The following is a 19,136-nucleotide window of genomic DNA, read 5'->3' on the forward strand; positions in this document are numbered from 1 at the left end:
AAGACAAATCGCCCTGCTGAGTTTTCATGCTTGGCAGGACTTTTTTATGAAATACAATCACAGTGAGTCTGACCGTTGTTTGTTTTGATGGATGATAATGTGCTGCACATGCTAATGTGCTGTACAACTGAGTGCCCATTACCTTTTGTTGGTACATTCCCTTGAGATTCAGTCTAACAGTCTTCTGTCTCTTCATTTACAAGATGCCGGTAAGAGATCTCACATCCCACAGAGTCAGGCACTGAAGCCTTTTCACATATAACAGCTTTAGTCCAAAATACAGACGCTTAAAAAAGGCAAAGTATTCATTTGATATTTCTGCTTTTTTATATATCCTGTTACTGTGCAAATGTACAGCATGTCACCTGAGCACATACACCTGTTTCCTCTCCTTCCAGAGACAGAAATGAATTTAATATGGATGTAGGTTAAACCCTGATTCATGATCGCACTCTGGCAGTGAAGCTGACAGCTTCTTGTCCTCTATCTTCCTGTTCTGCTGACACCAGCTTCCCTCCGAGCTGTGAGTCTCATCCTCCACTGAGCCTGTGATAGTCTGCCTGGAATGACTTTTGTTGTTGTTGCTGTTGTTGTTGTGTTTTTAAAATAGCGAGGCTTTACAAATCTGCCCTGAAGCCAACTTTTCTGGGAACTGCGGTTGTTTGTGTAGGTCATTTGTTTTTAGCAGGAGAAGAATTAAAGTTCCCTTTAGCTTTTACTAAACTAGCTGTGTCCAACTAACACTACAAGAATTCAGACTTTGTTTAGATCGTGCTCATTCACACATCTGTCTTTATCTCACAGGTTTTCTCTGTCAATAAAAGAAAATCTTTACTTTGGATCCAATAACCTGACTTCAGGCATTTCTTAATGTTATGAATACTCAGAGAAATGTGCTAAAGGCTGGGTGAGCCTTTCTATGGAAGCCCACAGTTCATTCTGACCTTTGCTTTGACCTTTCCCTGAGGTCAAACAGACTTTACATTAGTATTTATTGTGTTTAGGTCACTGGATGAATGGAGGTCCACGTTCCCTCTCCTTTACAGGAGCAGTGTGTTGGATTTAGGGATCTACTGACTAAATGGAATAGAATATTTGTAATTATGTTTAGTGAATAACCACCTGAAACTGAGAGCTGTTGTAGTTTTAAGTAGCTTTACATGAGCCCTTCACATCTACATAAAGAGTGAGCCGTCTTCCACGGAGCCCACCATGTCGGATTATCATGTCTCTACAGTAGCCCAGAGCGGACAAAGCAAACACTGGCAAAGGAGCCTTTTGCGTTGTCACGTTACCTGAAGGCCACCGTAGGTGTTTCTACATGCTTGGAAAGGGAAGGGAGGGGCAACCACTAGAGGTCACTAAATCCTACACACTGGTCCTTTAAGCTCTGTTTTGGTCCCAACCACTCCACACAGGTCACTGGCTCAGCGCTAAGAGAAAACTAGTTTTATTGCAAACTCCACATATTTCCATATTTTCAGGTGATGAGCACAATGAGCACATGAGCCTGTGGTTTTCAGACACTTCACCTGCAGCACCAGCAGAACCAGAACGCAAACGTCTGACAACCATCTGACTTTATGGGGAATTTCGTTTTCAGCTTTTTTTTAAATCACGTTAGAAAAGCTCGAGCTTTGAGCCTTTTGTTAATGCAGGCGATTATTTAAAAAAAAACAAAAAAACAAACTTACCCAAACGGAGACGGAGCGCGGGAGGTTGCCAGGTGTGACCCATCCTCCTCCTCCTGTTATTGGTCAGAGCGCCTCAGAGGTGGTCATGGCCAATATGAGCCTGACTTCGCAGCCGTCGGCGGCGCAGCTGAGCGTGCTGCCTCTGTGGATGAAGGCGCACTTCCACGGTGCTTACACACATTTACTGATGTTTTATATTTGGACATTTTCCAGGCTAAGCCCGAGAGGCGTTGCCTGATACCGTGTGAAGTGCGCGCCGAATTTCTTCGTTGAGCAGCTGCGGTGAGATGTTCTGCGTTTGCCATGGCAAGATCTCTGTTTCCATGGGTTCCATTCGTCAGGAAGCCTCTGTACATCCAGGTAAGCTTCTGGGAAATCCCTCTGCGCTCTGATGTGAAGTCCAGCTGGGGATCTACCGGCTGAGTCTGTGCATATCCTGCCTTCATACACCCGCTCAGTGGATGTGAAGCGCAGATAGGAGCTTTTACCATTTTATCATTTGACCTTCACGTATTGCGCCTGGAACAGAGATCATTTGTAGGAATTACTGTTGGTTTCTGTGACTGAATCAGAAAGTCACTTGATGCTCGACGGCTCGACAGGAATCAGCCATCCTCCTGATCCCCGTTGCTGTAGCAACCACGTCCATGATGCATCCAGCTGGTACAGCCACACATTCGAGTGAGGCTGTTTCTGAGGCTGCGAAAGTTTAGTATCAAGCTTGATATCAGCACACAGGTCGGACACTTTTCCCATGCAGGTGCAAACCACGGGGTTAGGGTCAGGCTCTGCTTCAGCATCATTCCGTTAAACGAGCCAGTCCTGTACATTCACATTAAACCACAGGGCTGTGCTGGATACGATGCTGATCTGATCATCCTCATCTAGGAAGCTGTTGAAGAACATTATGTAACAGTTGGATGTGAGTGAAATTGGGTGAAGTCCACAGTGGCTTTCTTCATAAGTAAAATTAAACTCAGCTGGGGAAGCCCCTCAAGGACACGTGGAGGTCTCGGGAACCCAAATTTAGGATCCACAGACTTAGATTAATAGAAAGTCGACTGGAGCACATTCCCTGATTGACTGAAGGGAATCATCAGATTACCATCTCTCACTGTTTCCTTTAAAGCCTGGTCGCATGTTTTGAGACTACAGCCATTTGCTTCACTAATTTTTCTCCAACACGGTCTTGTGTCACACTTCCTGCCCTTGCCCCTGCATGTTAGAGACAAAAACTGTCAGGAGGAGTGAACAGAGGGAGAGACAGCCAGTCTCAAGAGACAGCCACCAGCATCGTTCAGTTTTCTAGGTCACCTCAGCCTTCCAGTGACAGCTTAAGAAGTGTCACTCACTGATCCTCGGAGAGAAGCTATTTCCACTGAAATACAGAAACTGACGAAGCTGAAAATATTGGTTTTGTTCATGTGCAGATTCTGCTTTAGTCTTTGATATTACCATGGAGCTGAAAAGTGTTTTGAAATGAAAGGTTTTGTCTCTAAAATGGAGCATTTCACCGTGGGCTGACTCAGAGGTGATGATGATGTCAAACATGTTCTCTACAGGCGAGTGCACAGCATTCATAACTTTCATTTCTGGTCATAAATAAGTCACACGAACTGGCAACTGCTGACATTTAGTCGGCCTTATAAAGCCCTGGTTCTGCAGAGGAATGCTGTAGCTGGGTGTACAGTAATACATTACTGGGGTGTGAAAATTAAAATTTGGTTTCAGTGATTATTTAAAACTCTTTACAGATATGACAGATTACCAATAACCTACATGGATTTATCTGCACATTGCAGCTCTGACCTGTTAGTTCAGATCTGGGAGGAGGTTTCCCTGACAGGAAGCTGCAGTCCTCACACGATTAACATGTGCTTGCATTTGTTGTGTGTATTGTTTGTGTACTGTGCCCATGATGTTAGATTTATAGCATCATGACAGACAGAACAGCTGATAAAGTAATGTTCACATGTGTTAATGTCGCAGTATTGAGTCAGCATGGAAATGCGTGCTTTGTATGCTTGCATGGGGGGTGGAGGTGGTGTGTGTGTGTGTGTGTGTGTGTGTGTGTGTGGTGGGGGGTTGCTCGCTGTCTGGACTGTGATGAGTCAGATGTATGTAGTGTCTGTGCAGACATCCTTTTTCCTTTAGAGAGTCTGTGACATGTGGAGAGGCATGGTGCAGCGTGACTCTCTCAGGTGCTCCCTTCCATCAACATGTTACCTGCGTGCCTGTTCTTTATGTGCATCATGCATGGCTGCTGTTTTGTATCTGTCAGCGATATCAAACCAGCTCCTCACAGATGTCTCCAGTTTTTCACTCCTCCAGCCCTCTCTCCATCTTTTGTTTGTGTTTTGATGTCTTTCTCAGCTCTGCACAGCAGCCCATTAACCAGCAGCCTCTGAGGGATGACTTTATAATCATACATAATGGATGAATGGTGTGCTGGCTGCAAAAACCAAGTGTCAGAACAGTAATGTGCTGTTCTTGATCGGCTTAATCTCCTTTCTGCCAGTGTAGTTCAGCGTCAGGTGGCTCTGTGTGAATGTACAGCATGTACTCACACAGTATCCTGGCATGTGATTTCACAGAGGTTTCCACTTCAGCATGGTTTGGATAACAGGGCTGCGGGTGGGCGTAGAGGAAGGACTTCAACCAGATCGAGGCAGACGTTTCTCTCCACCCACCTCAGCATATGGCCACAGCTCCCAGTCAGTCTCTAATTAATAGCTGTCACAGCAGCCACAATCAATATCACCTCATTAGCCATGTTTGTGTAACGCTCTCCTCACACAAAGGGTCAATACGTAATCCCAGAGATAGAAATGCATCAGGCAGAGTTGAAATCAAAGCCACAAACGATCGATCAGAATCAGGCCGACCATACATCTGTATCCCCGCACAGTGTTATTTCCATAATGCATTTCACCTATAGAGAATCAATGGGAGCTTCATGGAGCACTTACTTACTCACTGCTGTTAAACTTGCTGTGGGTCTGTATGTTCACATTTGTAAATAAACCAATCAATAGAGAAAATTGCAGAAATTATATTCAAACAGCTCGTCAATGTAATCAGACCATTTCTTATATCTACACGGTGTTTGGAAGATGATTGGTGTGTGAACGCTGTCATTTAAACATCTACTGATTAACTACAATTATCAGAAAGTAATATTAAACAAGTCTTGAGATGACTGTAGACGCTCATAGTGACAGAGTGAATGATCACCTGACTCACCGCTCTCCTCAGCTCTGTGGTGCATTTTAACGTCTTTCAGCCCATTGTTTTGGTTTTATGGCCCTGAACGTAATACTTACACACACCTGACGTTAAAATGCAGCCTGTACCTGGAAAAGTGAATCTGATTGGATCAGATACTTCTGTGGGCGGTCTGGCTTGTATTCTGACGGGATTTCAGCCAAGTGTAAATGCAGCCTGTACAGTGTGACCACAAAAAAGAAATCCATGCAGTTATAACGTCACATAACTCTGCTGACTTCAGCAAGTACCAGCAGCAGCTTCTCACGAGCGAACCCTCCTTTACAAAAAACGATCTCGATATCTGATCGCAGCATTTCCACAATGCAGACTAACATGAGATCAAAGTCCTCTGAGAGAGGACATATAGGCTCTGAAAGCTTGATTTCAAAAATCAGAAAATTGATCAAGAATCCATTTAGAGACAGATCCAGATGACTAACCCACATGTAAGTGTGTGTGGAAAAAAGCAGAGTGACCATCAAGATATTTTCTCTTGAACTGCAAAGTCGCGTTGCAAAGATCTCACAGGAAGATGGAGCACAGAGTGGTACAGAAAGGAAAAGAAGAGGGAGAGAGACAAAGACACTTAAGCCAGTAAAGAAAATTGGAAGTGAAAGGGGCAGAGGGTAGAAGCAGGGGGAGTCCATCAATGTCAAGCGCTGAGTGCAAGAATCATTAACAGACAGAAAGCAGGGCTGCTGAAAAGTATGTTATTTTTCTCTAATGCTCTGCAGTTGGAGGAAAGCCATTATGGATCGAAGCAGACTGTATTTGTATTCTGGGGAATTAGAAAGAAAATCAAAAGACAAGGTAATGAGTCTGGAGTCGCTCGAAACGTCCCACTGTTGCTGTGCCAGACCACAAACAGCATTTACTGTTAATTATACAGCACCTATTTAGAAGCAATTGCATTAATGATGTAGCCTGGGACACAGCTGAGTTTGGAACTAATTTGTATTCCACTTACAGGCTTGTTCCCTCACTCACCGGCTAAACGAAGCATTAATTAGACTGCTGGATTAACTTTTATTACATGATCATCTTTGCTTGACACACTGAGCACGTCACATGTCGCATTTCATGAATAATGACCCAAAGAAAGATTTATCTCCTTTGAAGGTAGATTTTCACTGTGATTTCAGCAAATAGTCAGTGTGTCCGACTCTCCGGCCACTTCAGCTACAGGTGCGTCAGAGCAGAGCTGCCACAGACAAACCAAACGCAGAGACTTATTTTATAAAATGCCTGAAAATTCACTGATATAAAACAGAAAAGCAGAAAATCACGTGTGTGTCACACGTGAGCAGGTGGAAACAGATTTTTGTTTGATGAACGACTAACGATCAGTCTAAATGCTTCTGAGAACAGTCGCCAATTACTCCTCTCATGGTGACTGATGACTGACTGTTGCAGCTCTAAAAATCAGTGGAGTGCCCCTTTAAATAACAACCATTAGTGCAGTGATTTCCTGTTGTTAGGGGACAGCTGTGCGTCGTGCATTGACCCTCAGACGTAACACTGCTTCTGTGAGTATTCAGGTTAATGCAGAGGTCAGCCTCAGGCAACAAGCATGGCCCTCATCCCAAAACAGATCCAACCAATCAGATTGTTCTGGCTTTTTTACTGCACCTAAGCATCTGCACCAAAATCTGCAGCACTTTCCACGTGACTCTTAAAGCTGATCTTTAACCGAGATGCTTCACATCTCCTGAAATGTTCCCAACAGGCCAGATTCTCCTACCTACACATGAAGTACCTGTTCTTCTCCTGGCTGGCCGTGTTCGTGGGGAGCTGGATAGTGTATGTGGAGTACTCGTCCTACACAGAGCTGTGTCGCGGGCATGACTGCAAAAATTCAATAGTGAGTGTTTTACTTCGCCACATGCATCCGTCGATCCGGGTCCTGTGCTGCAGAACACGTGTTCCCTGTCTGCTCCGGATCATTGTTCCCATCCTGTTTTTCAGTGTGACAAATACAGAAAAGGAGTCATTGACGGCTCAGCCTGCAGCAGCCTGTGTGACAAAGACACACTTTACCTGGGGAAGTGCTTCACTGCCAAGCCCAACAGCCAGGTCAGTGCTTGGTTCTAAATCAGACAGTGCTCTCCAGCCTGCTGGTTGTTCATCCAGCCTCTTCCCTTCCTGTTTACACATCACATTATATTGTTATTATTTGTACAGACTTTCTTCCACTTCGTACTTCCTCTTTCTCTTATTTTAGTATTAAAACTTTCTTTTCTTGTTCAAACTTGCACCAACAACACCACGTCAAATTCCTTGTATGTGTAACATACCTGGCAATAAAGTTTTCTGATTCTGACTCTGATTTATCTTAGGTTTACTCAGGGAGCTGGGGAGACCTGGAGGGGGTCATTAAATGCCAGATGGAGGAGGCTCCTCATTATGATTTGGGAAATGAGATGGAGCCCAGGAAGGAGGCTGTGGCCTTCAACATTCCCACCAAGGGCACCTCAGTGGAAAAGTTCAGGGAGATGATCTTCAACCACTTAAAGGTCAAGAAGTTTTCATTAAACACTGGAAACTAAAATCCAGCCTGAGTCTGAATTCCAACCCTCAGTTTGTCTGACGCCTTTTCTTTCATTTCCTTACAGGCTAAAGTGGGTGAACAGGCCAACCTCGCAGACCTGGCAACCCAAGTACTGTCTATTGCAGATGCCAATAAGGATGGTCACATGTCACTACCCGAGGCTCGCTCCACGTGGGCTCTGCTGCAGCTTAATGAGTTCTTGTTGGCACTGGTCCTACAAGACAGAGAGCACACACCCAAGTTACTGGGCTTCTGCGGAGACCTGTATGTGATGGAGAAGGTGCCATACTCTCCCCTGTACGGGATCAGTCTACCGTGGATCATCGAGCTGTGGATTCCTGCAGGTCTGCGCCGCAGCATCGACCAGTGGTTCACGCCCTCCTGGCCGCACAAGGCCAAGATCTCCATCGGACTGCTGGAGCTGGTCGAGGACGTTTTCCACGGCACTTTCGGCAGTTTCCTCATGTGCGACGTAAGCGCCGCCAGTTTCGGCTACAACGAGCGTCATGACCTGAAGGTGATGGACGCGCGGCACATTGTTCCCGAGGCCATCTTCCAAGAGGGCATCAGGCAGCAGCACTGCGACGTGGACGAGGACTGTCTGTACGGGGCCGACTGCCTCACGTCCTGCGACCTCACCAAGCATCGCTGCACGCCTGAGGTGACCAGGCCAAACTTAGCCAAAGCCTGTGACGCGCTCAAAGACTATATTCTGAGGGGAGCGCCGTCCGACGTGAGCGAGGAGCTGGAGAAGCAGCTGTACGCCTGCATCGCACTGAAAGGCTCAGCAGAACAGATGGAGATCGAACACTCGCTGATCCTGAACAATCTGAAAACTCTGCTATGGAAGAAAATCTCTCACACAAAAGACTCTTAATGAATAAGTAAGCGCCGCACACAGGCACAGAGAGCGAGGCTTTAAATAAAACATGCTCACTTCCACTGTGGAGCAGGAAGATTCCTCTTATATTCAACTGCACATGTACAACTGATGGATTTTATCCTGGAGCTCTGCAGCTGTCATGGAATGCCACTTTAATATTAAATGATGTATTATTAAATAATCTTTGTTAATGTACTGGAGCAAAATAAAGCACGATTTTTTTAAAGAACCATGACAATGATTGATTAATAAATTAGACTGAATCATTTTCCTGAACAGTGAGTGCTTCATTAATTCCACAGTGCACCGTCTGATCCGTCTGCAGTTTAACACGGAGCCTGGCAGGATACATTAAGTTCAATAACGTAAACAAGAGATCCGACTCTTTTTTGATAAATTTATTTGGACAAATTTCTCCATTACGCACTGAGTGACACCTCAATCGGCAGCCTCCTGCTCCTGAGCCCGGAGGAAGCTGGCCTTCTTCTGGGCGACACGGTCTTTCCTCTGGGCCAGAGAGAGCTTGGAACGGTTCCACCTGGATCACAGAAATGTGCACGATTAGCATTTGCCATTTTATAGTAATTAACATTCGAGTTGCTGTGTTCAAAAAGGCAGCAGTGGTTGGATTCTTTGTATTAATAACAGTATATTCACTGTGAACAGTCAGACCACATGAATATAACTCATAACCTCAATAAATATTTTAACTACTTAATTCAGAATAAATGTAAAGATGATGTGAACACAGTAAGACAACATCTGAATGTCTCACCTCTTCTTCTTGACTTCTTTGGGAGGCTTCTTTTCATGGACTGGGTTCTCACGAATGGTAGCATGAGCCTTTTTGTACATTTCCTCAATCTGAAAGATCGACACTCGGTCAATCTCAAAAGTTCACTTCATAATGCAGAACAGTAACGTACACATGATGGTAAATATGGTTTAAGGCATTAATATTTGTGCTCTTTGCACACACAGAGGTTTGTATCAAACTGCAGTGTTTTCAGCCGCGAGTCATTTTCCTCCTGAGACCACATCAGTCTACATGATGGCACAGCCCTGCTCCTGCACAGGGTTCACAGCTGCTACAGCTCGTGGTCCAATCCGTCACCAACATGCAACATGCCACCTGACAGGTAAACCGTTCAGGCTAACGCTCTGCCTTTTACGGTGTGATCAATAAGGCAGGAATTCCTACGACGAGCCAACTGCTCCACACGTCTGCACTGAGGAAACCTCGGCCTGAATCTGTGTTTCACTGCAGCTTCTGAAAAGATTAGCTTCGTTCAGTCGTTCAGTCGTAGGATTATCATGTTCATAAATATGAACTAGAACCAGTGTGATGCTCGAGCAGCGGCACAGTTAAAGCTGGTTATGATGTCACTGATTTCAAACAGTACAAAATTCATCAGCAGCACAAGAAATGAACGGAGCGATATCTGATTGGTCCTGTGAGCACGGCACCGTGACCCCGTGACCTTTGTGAGGACGCACTGAGGGCTGCGTGTGAAATGTGCCTCTAATGAAACAGAGTCATTTTGCTTGATAAGCTCTTTGTTCATGAGCTAACTGAAGAGAAGGGCGTGTCTCAAACATTAGACAAGTCCTGGCTATCATATGGAAAGTATGTAAGCTCGCTGAACGGCCCCAGTGAGATCAACTAGAGCATGAGTCGACTCAAGAGCACCACCTACCTACTGCCAGGTCTGGTATCATGTTAGAGGAGAGAGAACATTTAATAATGCATGAACAGGACTTGCCGAATCAGGGGCGACTCCATTCTTGATGAAGCGGGAGAACTGCTTCTTGTACGCCTCCTCATCCTCCTCCATCAGGTAGCTCATGTACTCAGACACGTTGATGCCCATGATGTGCTTGCGATGAACCTCAGCGTTGAACTCCTTGCTCTCTGCATCATACCCAGGGAAGCGCTTGGTGCTGGGAGGAAATAAGAAGTGAACACGGGGGAAAACTTCAGCTGCTTCAGTGAAACATTAGGACAACGCTCAGAACCACTAAACAACCTCCAGGTGCTGTGATAAGACTCCAGGCATGATGAACACACACTACATCACATGTTCAGTTTCAGTGCGTGGGCCTTATTTACACCTGCCACTGCCAGGTAACATCACCACATCATGCATGTTCACTGGCTGTTATTCAGTAGATCAGCTGATGTTTGTCACTTCCTCATGAACACAAGTTAAACAGACATTTAAATCTGCTCAGACCAAAACAAAGCAGTTAGCATGTGAGTGACACTTCATCCAGGTAAGGATCAGAACTACAGGACACAGCTGGGATTCACTTCACTAAGAAATATCCATCAATACAACAGAGTGAAATCATATCTGAATATTTTTTACTTTTCATTTTACACCAAACATCCTCAGCTTTACTTTCTGAATGACTTATATCAGTACAGGACACAAATCTGTACTCAAACAGCACCGTTCAGCTCTTTCACTGGAAAACCTGACTAGCAATTTAACAAGTAGCTGGTAACCTGCCACGGTAACAAGCGAAACTGTCAGTCTGAGGTTAAAAACACAGCTTTAAGACCGAGGTGCACACATGACGCAAAGCTACGGAGCTACTGTTCAACCTGCGGTGGGTCCAGTCATACAACTCCCTCGCTGTTCTGTTGCTCTGTGTAGATAAAAATGAAAAGCATCCATTTATTTGCCTCTTCAGCCGAGGTAGTCAGCGTCTGACTCCCGTTCTCCTGCTCGGGAGGAGGGCAGGATGACGCACGTTTACCCGTCCACACAGGACCACTGTGGCTGTGACCTGCACGGCTTTGATTGAATCGGGTATAAAACACTGATCAATGCCATTTTTTTCCTATTTAATGCGATTTCTTAAAAAAACAATTAGAAAAAATAACTGTAGTTCCAGTATCTGTCAGAGGAGCCGTGGCACAGGCTGTGAAACATTTACATTCACCTTCACAAACAACATACACAAGAAACCCCGTTCAATACCAAATATCACACAGCGATCCTCGCTGACTCAGAGGCAGCTCCATGACAGGTTCAGTTACGACAGCGTGCCTGCACACTGACCTGAGACACACACACACACACACACACACACACACAAAACAAGTCTATGTCTATGAACAGGCCTTTTCCTCAGAGCAGCCATTTTCACTGTTCAGGTGTTAACACGGATAAATGGAATCGAGCCTGTTTATATTTATTATTTACATTACGTGCACCTGTGTTCTCCTACAGCAGCATGACAAGGTGTTTCCCCTGAAAAACATTTGAGGTGCCAGAACCAGACGGATGAACCAAAGCACACTGAAGGTTTATCTGTGAGATGTAAACACCGTCTCTCATGCATGCGCAGCGTTTACAGAGTGGAATTCAGTTCAGAAATGTCTCACTGACATTTGACTTTGTTCGAGGTGTCTCCTGAAAGGCTGCATCATCTCTACCTCATGAAGCTGAACTCATTATGGACAGAAAACACATTTCTCACAGCCTACATCGCCAAGCAAAGCGAGACCAAAAACGTTTGTGACGAGAAGTGGGACAAAGTTACCTGTGTGGGATGGACAGGCCTCCGTCCACAGCCCCCTTCAGAGCACCGAACACCTTGTTGCCTGTGGTGGTTCTAGCAAGCCCAGCATCCAGGTAGCAGGTGAAAGCACCTGGCTGACCGTCAATGCTCTCCACGTTAAACTCGTCGCCGGTCACCTCCACCTGGCCTTCGTACACCTTATCCAGGCCAAACTTGTTCAGCAGCTGAGGACAGAGTCACAGTTTAGGCTCAGAGGGAGACATCTGGCTCAGCAGCCACATACTTTTGTTTAGGACTCCATAAGTTCAACTTTGCAAGTCACATTTTTTTATACCACCAATTATTTGACTTCACAATGACCCAACACATCTTGACAGGGTTAGAACAAAGAACATTCACCATCAGCTCTGAACCTTTTCACACTCTAACTAAAACCTGTGGTCAGGATCAGGCAGGGGGCCGGTGTGTACACCCAGATTCATACGTACTCTGCGGGCCAGCAGCAGACCAGTGCAGTAGGCTGCTGCGTAGTTCGTCAAGCCCACGGTGACCCCGTACTTTGGCAGCTCGTGTGAGTAGGCAGCACACACGATCATATCACCCTCAATCTTGGCATAGGCGATCTGCAACACAGTCACAAGTAACCATGACTTTACAGCACATCCACAGCCCTCACCGTTCACACGGACTGCAGGGATATCAGGGGACACTGATAGATTTCTATAGTTTACACATCAAATATAAGTGGAGCTGAGATTCTCCACATCTCGATTTAACCAGTAAGTTTTGTGTAGAATTATGTTACTTAATGTACTGAAGTTCCTATAAACAAACTCCTTTGAATTAAAAAAACCAGACCTGAGTGAGTAAATCTCAGCGTAAGCTCACCTGGCAGATGATGTCTCTGTTTGAGAAACGGACAATCATCCGGTACTTGGGTGTGTTGTACTTGTTCTTATCTTGAACAACCAGGCGCTTGCGAGCAAAGTAGTCGGTCTTTCCCTCTGGAAGGAACACACACTTCAGTTAGTCAGAAATAACACTGGGCACGGCCTGATCATCAGCAGGAAGAACACTGCCTTACCTCTCCTCCTCCTGAACTTCACCTGGTACCTCTTGAAGTAGGCCTTGTTCTTCACCACTTTAACAAAACCCTGCAGGAGGACACGGATCCACTTATAAGGATGTTAATCAGTGTAACGACACTCTGCGTTAGGTCACTACAGCTCTGTGAGCTCGGCCACCGGGCTGTCAGTGTCGGGAGGTAACGTTAGACCCGGCTAACATCAGCGGGCTGAGCCACTGGCAAAGAGCGACGGGAGTTAGCACCACTGCTACGCAGGGCAGACGGTGAGCAAGCGGGCTAATGATAAGCTGTGGAACACGGAAAGTCAGGGGAGGTGAACGTGGCAAACAATGGTCACGTACTAATGAACAAAAGCACAGAAAACAGTTCACACACAGCAGGAAGAGGTGAGTGTGTGAAGACAGCCATTAGGCCACGTTTAAGCAGACCCGGTCGAGCTTTAGCAGGACTGAATCTATCGTCATCTGAACTCCAGCAACATGTTTTCAAACATCTGACACCACAATGCACAACATGTATGTGTTAGGTATGCACGTAGGCACATATTGGGACGATTTACAAACCATTTTGCAGTCTTTTTGTCTCCTTATGAAGGAGCCCGGAGCCAAAGACTGGGGGACTGACTCCGCTGCACTGGAAAAAGGAAGATCGTCGTGCGCATGCTCCGTAAATACCGTGTCACAGGATGAGGGTCTGAGGCGCCATGCTGCAGAGGATTCGCCATGCTGCCCCCTACCGAGCCGGGGCGGCTACTGCTCCCGATGGCTGCACTCACAGGAGTATTACAGCGTTCAAACCGCGTTTTCCTCAGTTTATCACCGTCACTGTTAGAATGTGTATGTTTAGCATTCAGCTACATCAGTGTTTTCATTCAGCTACATCAGTGTTTTCATTCAGGACGTGTTTTCATTCAGGACGTGTTTTCATTCAGGACGTGTTTTCATCTTTGCAATTCACAGGGAGATTTCAACCCATTCTCAGCCACATACACACTCATTCAGAACATTTATTTCAGCTTTTCACTACCTTTACATTGGTTTAGGTTTTTTTTTTTTTTTTAAACTCTTTCAGATGTTGTCATTGATGTGTGTTCCTGGGTTCGTTGATCATTTATGGCGCTGAAAGTGAAGGGAACACTGCCCAGATTCTCCTGCCACTCACACTGCTCACTACATTTAAGTGTCACAGTATGAAACAACAAAAACTGGTGACGATCATGTGGATGTCATATATCATGGTATGTGCAATGTATGTGTGTGTGTGTGTGTGTGTATAAAATGAATAAAAACATTTGAGATGCTGTTTCTGGATAAAATAACTGGACGAGCTTGTCTGTTATCTGACAAATTAAATACTGGACAGTGTAAATATGATATATATCATGAAAATATATTTAAAAATCCAGTGTTGCCATAAAACATTGCTTGTTTTGCAATATTGCCACAGAGCTATACGAGGGATAGTTTAGTTACACTTTCATATAGTATACAACTGTGTGTGTTCAAAGCTATCAGATTATTTACACCTGATGACTGAGATGTGATTGTGGTGACAGCGTATCAGATTCAGAGGCCTACAGTCTCCATGTTTCTAGCCTACAACGTCAGCTGCTTTTCAGCTACTTCTACGGACAGAGGAGTGTCTAACAGCCAACAAAAGATATGCGTCACTGCTCCCATGTAAAACCTGAAGAGTAGGTTTTCTGACTGTTTGGTATGTGAATCGAGGCTTTCGGCTTAGTCACATTTTCATCAGAGCTCTGATGTGGCTACTTCCTGCTGACATCTCTCGCTCAGGGAAAGCTGGCTGTATAAGCTGTAGCTAAGCTGCCTCTCGTCAGTGTCCAGTTCATTATAGATAATTAATTTTATAGTATTTCTTTAATGTTATAGGTTTTGTTTTGTGAAGACTAACTACAAAGTGAGAATATAGTTTTCATAAATTGTTTTTTTTTTGTTTTTGTTTCTACAAAGAAGATATCACACCTAAGCCGAGAAAGCTGAAGATAGTCCTGAGCCTAAAGGGTTCAAACCTCCGGTCTACTCCAGCAGAAGCATTTTTCCTCTCAGCAATGAACTTCAGGTAAGACCTTCTCAGAATCAGATAGTGAGTGATCAGATAAGCACCACACATTACAGGAAGCCTGAGACTCTCTGACTTAAGCACTCAAAGTGGTTGAAACTCCAGCTGACGACACTGTAAGAACGTGTTATTGTGTTATTTAATCTGTTAATTTCTTGGATAAAGTGTCACAAAGTGAGGTGATATTCAGTCATGTGCTTAGTGAAAGAATTATTAAGCTGGCTGTGTGTAAGATGCTACCCTCAGATAAACCCTCTTGTTCTCAGTGGTCTACCCTCCTCTCTGGAGAGTGCTGCCTTGTCACAGTCAATATGCTAAACGTGTTAGAGTCTATGGCCCAGATATTTAGCTCTTAAGACCTTTGCCACAGAATGTGAATAATTCAGCATGTGATATTTGAAATGTATGAACGCATCAGGATAGATAACGTTATTCTAGTTCTCCCTCCACTGTTGACCTGATCACCAACTCCTCTTGTGTCTCTGGGGACAGTCTCCTCGCTGTGCCTGAATGAACGAGAGGGTCTGTGGGTGCATTTACTCACGCTGAACACGCGGTGGCGCTGTTGTCCCAGGCTGGATCTGAGGCGCATGCTCCGTGCGATGTAAACAGTTGTTAGGCCGCCGCCGTCTGTCTGTCCGCCGCAGACATTTGTGTACACGTATTAAACGGCTGTATGGGCTGGACCGAGGAGTCAATGGAAACAAGCTAACCTAACGCTGGCTAGCTTTCAGCTGGACACTGAGCTAGGCTATCCGGGTGGCACAGCTCATGTTCTCGGGTAAAGTGTTGGAAAACTCGTCTTTTCCTCGTAACAGTGGGACTATACTTTCGTGCATGGGAAGCAGGGGACGTTTGCTGAGGCTGGCTAAAAACGCTTCAAGGTAAAGGATGTTCTTGTTTTTTCGGGCTCTGTCTAATTGCTGGAATCAACAGTAACTTATACAACGACTTCCAGTTATAACTCTGTATCTGTCCGTGTGTATGGTGTGACATTACATCTGAGTAATGCACGGTGTTATAACGTAAGTCCCACACGTTGTTAGTCGCAATCTCAGCTTACAAGCTTAGATCTTCTCAGTGTTGTCACTCGTGTTAAACGGTTGCTGTGAACTCCTGATTGGTTTGCAGAGGACTCCGGCTATTGCCTGGAACACAACCACCAGATAATAAAAGGTTTGCGATCTTTTTTCCTGCTAATTAATTTCGATCAAACGTGTTGATTTGTCGTTTTGACGCCATGTAACCCATCTGTCGCCTCGTCGAGCCCGTCGGTGTTAGAGCTTTCTGGAAGCAGAGCGCTACAGACTGTTGCATTTGATGCTGGATCTCCATTTCAGCTCACAACACCAGGGAGCCATAAAAGGAACAGCGACTCGTCCTGAGTCTAACGCACCGGTCCTCCGTGTATTCCCCGTGAAACACGGTGTTTCTGACAGGGCACGATGTGTAGCCTCAGCGAAGGGTTTAAGCTGCTCAGCGGCGGCTCTGGCTGCGTTCAAGCCAAGGATATCTTTAACTCCAACTGCGGAGAAGTGACCTCCAGCGAGCAACAGCAGCGCAGCTCCGTGAGCAGAGACATAGTGGACGATAGGACCGACGATAGGACTGCGGAGAGAGCCGCTCACTGCACCCAGAGAGGTTATCACGGTTCACAGCTGGCAGATGGATATGATATGAGGCTAAGGTCTGAGTGAAGGAAAGGCAGCGTGTGGGCCTGTGCTGCCGTGGAGGTCAGTGGGTCTGATACAGTATCTCGCTGCATGTTGGTACAGCATGTGGACTGTTAAGAGACAGAGCCAGAGAAGAAAGTACCCAACACCAACCACAAGTGAGTCCTACTCCAGTAAACGCATTTCATTAGTCATTATGAGAAACGGGACTTTACTGTGCTGAGACTCTTTATGTCAAAGGTTATTGATAGTAAGTGAAGGATTTCCAGCAAATAGAAATAATTTTAAATATAGAAATAATAATAGTTTCTAACTAATCTGAATAAAGTTTTTCAGTTTGAATACTCATTTGCCAAGAAATGTTTCTAATCCAACCTGGATGGTGTCTGTGATCTGAGGGCAGTCAGAGCCTGAACAAGCTGCTGTAATGACGGTCTGTTAGTGTAAGCAGAGTTTCCTGGGTGGCCGTGGTCAGGTGCTTCTGTAATGAACGCTCAACAACTCTTTTTTCCTGTCACTGAGTTGCATGTGTGAGTCTGGAGGTGGCCATGTCAGAGCATGTACTTGTCAGTACTTGTTGAAGTTATGTCAGAGAGCTTCACGAGCACCAATGACCTGGAGACGCTGAAGAACATACATGGAGATTTACAGTAAATCTTTTTTGCCTTAAAGGAGCAGAAGATTTGATTTTCTATCTTATTTACTGCTATATCATTTTCAAACGATTCCATACATAAACAGCTGAATTGAGGATGGATATACAGGAAATGGAGAAGAGACAGCTGAGTGAGTTGAAGGAGCTGTTGTGACAGACGTTAAGCTGATTCAGTGCAAATGGAAGAAGTAAAGGAGGAGTAGGTGGACAACATATCTGTATTATATAGCATATAATATAATAGATCATTTTAATATTGTGATGTAGCTTAAGTGCTGATGTAAGACCTGACAGTATTATCAAAATCACATCAGTTCAGGAATCAGAGCTATAGCTTTTTCACAACAGACATTCCAACTTGTGAATGCAGGAAAAGCCGCGATGTCACTGATAACATTAACAGTGGTTCTGTTCCTCTGTAGTGGCTAAGCATTGAACCACCGTGCACAGTAACACACCTCTGGAGCCGTGCTTCATTACACCTGGGGTTTCCTGCACTGACATATTGAAACATCTTCTGTGGAAAACCCTGTTGCTGAAGCTGTTGTTTTTGTTTTGTCAGCACCTTCCTGTTACACATCTGGACCGTAACGCCAGACAACATCTGTTTACGTGCTGCTTGTAGTTGCAGCATAAATAAACAAAGTAATGTGAAGATTGTATTTGGTACCAGTGGAGACAGAGACAGAGGGCTCAGCAGTTATCAGCCCCTGTAGCTGCAGCTCTAACTCCCACAGAATAAACTGATGAGACTGAAGGGTTAGCGTTATTGATTGAAGCTATGCTGAGTACAGTAAACCTGCTTCCTGCAGGGCAGAGTTGGACCAAATGTATAATATGAGCCCACATATGTAGCTCTCATTATGTGGCCGTATAATGAAGAATAGCCTTCAGCAAGACCATTGAAATGCTGATTGTACACTGAGAAAATCTGAGCTTCCCTCTGTGTGAGGAGTGAAAGGCCACTCTACCTCAGTGTGAGTGTGTTATTGTAAGTCAGGCCTGTGTTTTAATACCCTCACACAGCTCATGGCTGCTGTGTTTCCCTTAAGATGGCCATGCTCTCTCCTGCTGGGCCAGACAAGTTTGTGCTGGTTTACTGCAGAGAAATAACACATTAAAGACAAGTAAAATAGAGAAAGGCCAGTTTGTCTTCATTTTCAAATCAAATGGCGACTCTAACAATCTTTTGGAGGCAAACTGGTAGTTTTATATTTGTTGTAGTGTAAGAGTTTGTCACAGTCCTTTTGGCCTGCTCCATTTTACAGCTCTGTGGGTGTTTTGCATTTCTGCTTTGGGTGCTGTGGGTGTTCTGCCTTTGGTCTTTCTCAGTTCCCCAATCGTCCTGAAGTTGTTTTGCTGAGGCTTTCTTCTTGCCTTGCTGTGGTTTTCATTAGCTATGCACACTGCGTCTCGGGGCCCCTTTCAGTCTTTTGGCAAACAAAAGCAGAAACAATCTCTGTACCCAGGATTTACAGGGAGGACTTGCTTCAGTTGGCTGCGCTGGCTCGAAGGAGCGTCTCCACAGGCCACCTGGACGCTGGCATGTCTTTCAGCCTGGCCTTCCCCTGTCCCGACCGAGTTGATTAAATGACCTGATATGACCTGCTCATATTTTGCCACCTGAACATGGTATCAGGTCAGTTTTAGTCAGCTTAAAAAAATGCAGTGAGGCGCACTGGTATTTTTTTTTTTAGGCTTTTAAAAAAGCTCAAA

The 19,136-nt window shown here is 45.1% G+C and overlaps 3 protein-coding genes across 5 annotated transcripts in view; 2 read left to right on the plus strand and 1 right to left on the minus strand.

The window, feature by feature from the left end:
* Window positions 1-1,960: 1,960 nt before the first annotated feature.
* On the plus strand, window positions 1,961-8,386 carry LOC121183537 (divergent protein kinase domain 1A-like). 3 transcript variants are annotated; one of them, XM_041040653.1, is made up of 5 exons: window positions 1,961-2,054; window positions 6,688-6,822; window positions 6,927-7,034; window positions 7,298-7,474; window positions 7,574-8,386. In XM_041040653.1, exons 1-5 carry the CDS (start codon window positions 1,998-2,000, stop codon window positions 8,384-8,386), a joined length of 1,290 nt encoding a protein of 429 aa, XP_040896587.1. In that variant the 5' UTR covers window positions 1,961-1,997. The 3 variants fall into 3 exon arrangements, with proteins under 3 accessions (XP_040896587.1, XP_040896589.1, XP_040896588.1); XM_041040655.1 differs by lacking the exon at window positions 7,298-7,474; XM_041040654.1 differs by lacking the exon at window positions 6,688-6,822 and having other exon boundaries at window positions 1,998-2,054.
* A 389-nt stretch (window positions 8,387-8,775) lies between these two features.
* Window positions 8,776-15,684, minus strand: LOC121183313 (60S ribosomal protein L5). Its single transcript, XM_041040341.1, has 9 exons — window positions 15,637-15,684; window positions 13,574-13,759; window positions 13,008-13,077; window positions 12,812-12,927; window positions 12,412-12,546; window positions 11,945-12,147; window positions 10,156-10,333; window positions 9,168-9,256; window positions 8,776-8,930 (listed from the first exon to the last, which is right to left on the minus strand). The coding sequence occupies exons 1-9, from the start codon at window positions 15,682-15,684 to the stop codon at window positions 8,831-8,833; spliced, it is 1,125 nt and encodes a 374-aa protein (XP_040896275.1). The 3' UTR covers window positions 8,776-8,830.
* The window catches only part of evi5b (ecotropic viral integration site 5b), a 33,474-nt gene continuing 29,959 nt past the window's right edge, over window positions 15,622-19,136 (plus strand). The window contains exon 1 of the mRNA XM_041040342.1: window positions 15,622-15,976. The gene's annotated coding sequence lies outside the window, so the exon portion shown is untranslated. The remainder of the gene's footprint in view (window positions 15,977-19,136) is intronic.

This window comes from Toxotes jaculatrix, chromosome 6 (genome assembly GCF_017976425.1).
Source record: "Toxotes jaculatrix isolate fToxJac2 chromosome 6, fToxJac2.pri, whole genome shotgun sequence".
NCBI classification, from domain to species: Eukaryota; Metazoa; Chordata; class Actinopteri; family Toxotidae; genus Toxotes; species Toxotes jaculatrix.

What these genes read in the sequence shown, in the direction of transcription:
- LOC121183537 (XM_041040653.1), top strand. Translation starts at nt 1,998, where the DNA reads ATGGCAAGATCTCTGTTTCCATGGGTTCCATTCGTCAGGAAGCCTCTG. An exon ending in ATGACTGCAAAAATTCAATA is followed by an intron (nt 6,823 to 6,926) that starts GTGAGTGTTTTA and finishes CCTGTTTTTCAG; the next exon opens with TGTGACAAATACAGAAAAGG. An exon ending in TGATCTTCAACCACTTAAAG is followed by an intron (nt 7,475 to 7,573) that starts GTCAAGAAGTTT and finishes ATTTCCTTACAG; the next exon opens with GCTAAAGTGGGTGAACAGGC.
- LOC121183313 (XM_041040341.1), bottom strand. Translation starts at nt 15,684, where the DNA reads ATGCGCCTCAGATCCAGCCTGGGACAACAGCGCCACCGCGTGTTCAGC. An exon ending in ACAGAGACATCATCTGCCAG is followed by an intron (nt 12,547 to 12,811) that starts GTGAGCTTACGC and finishes ACTGTGTTGCAG; the next exon opens with ATCGCCTATGCCAAGATTGA. An exon ending in AAAGAAGTCAAGAAGAAGAG is followed by an intron (nt 8,931 to 9,167) that starts GTGAGACATTCA and finishes TCTGTGATCCAG; the next exon opens with GTGGAACCGTTCCAAGCTCT.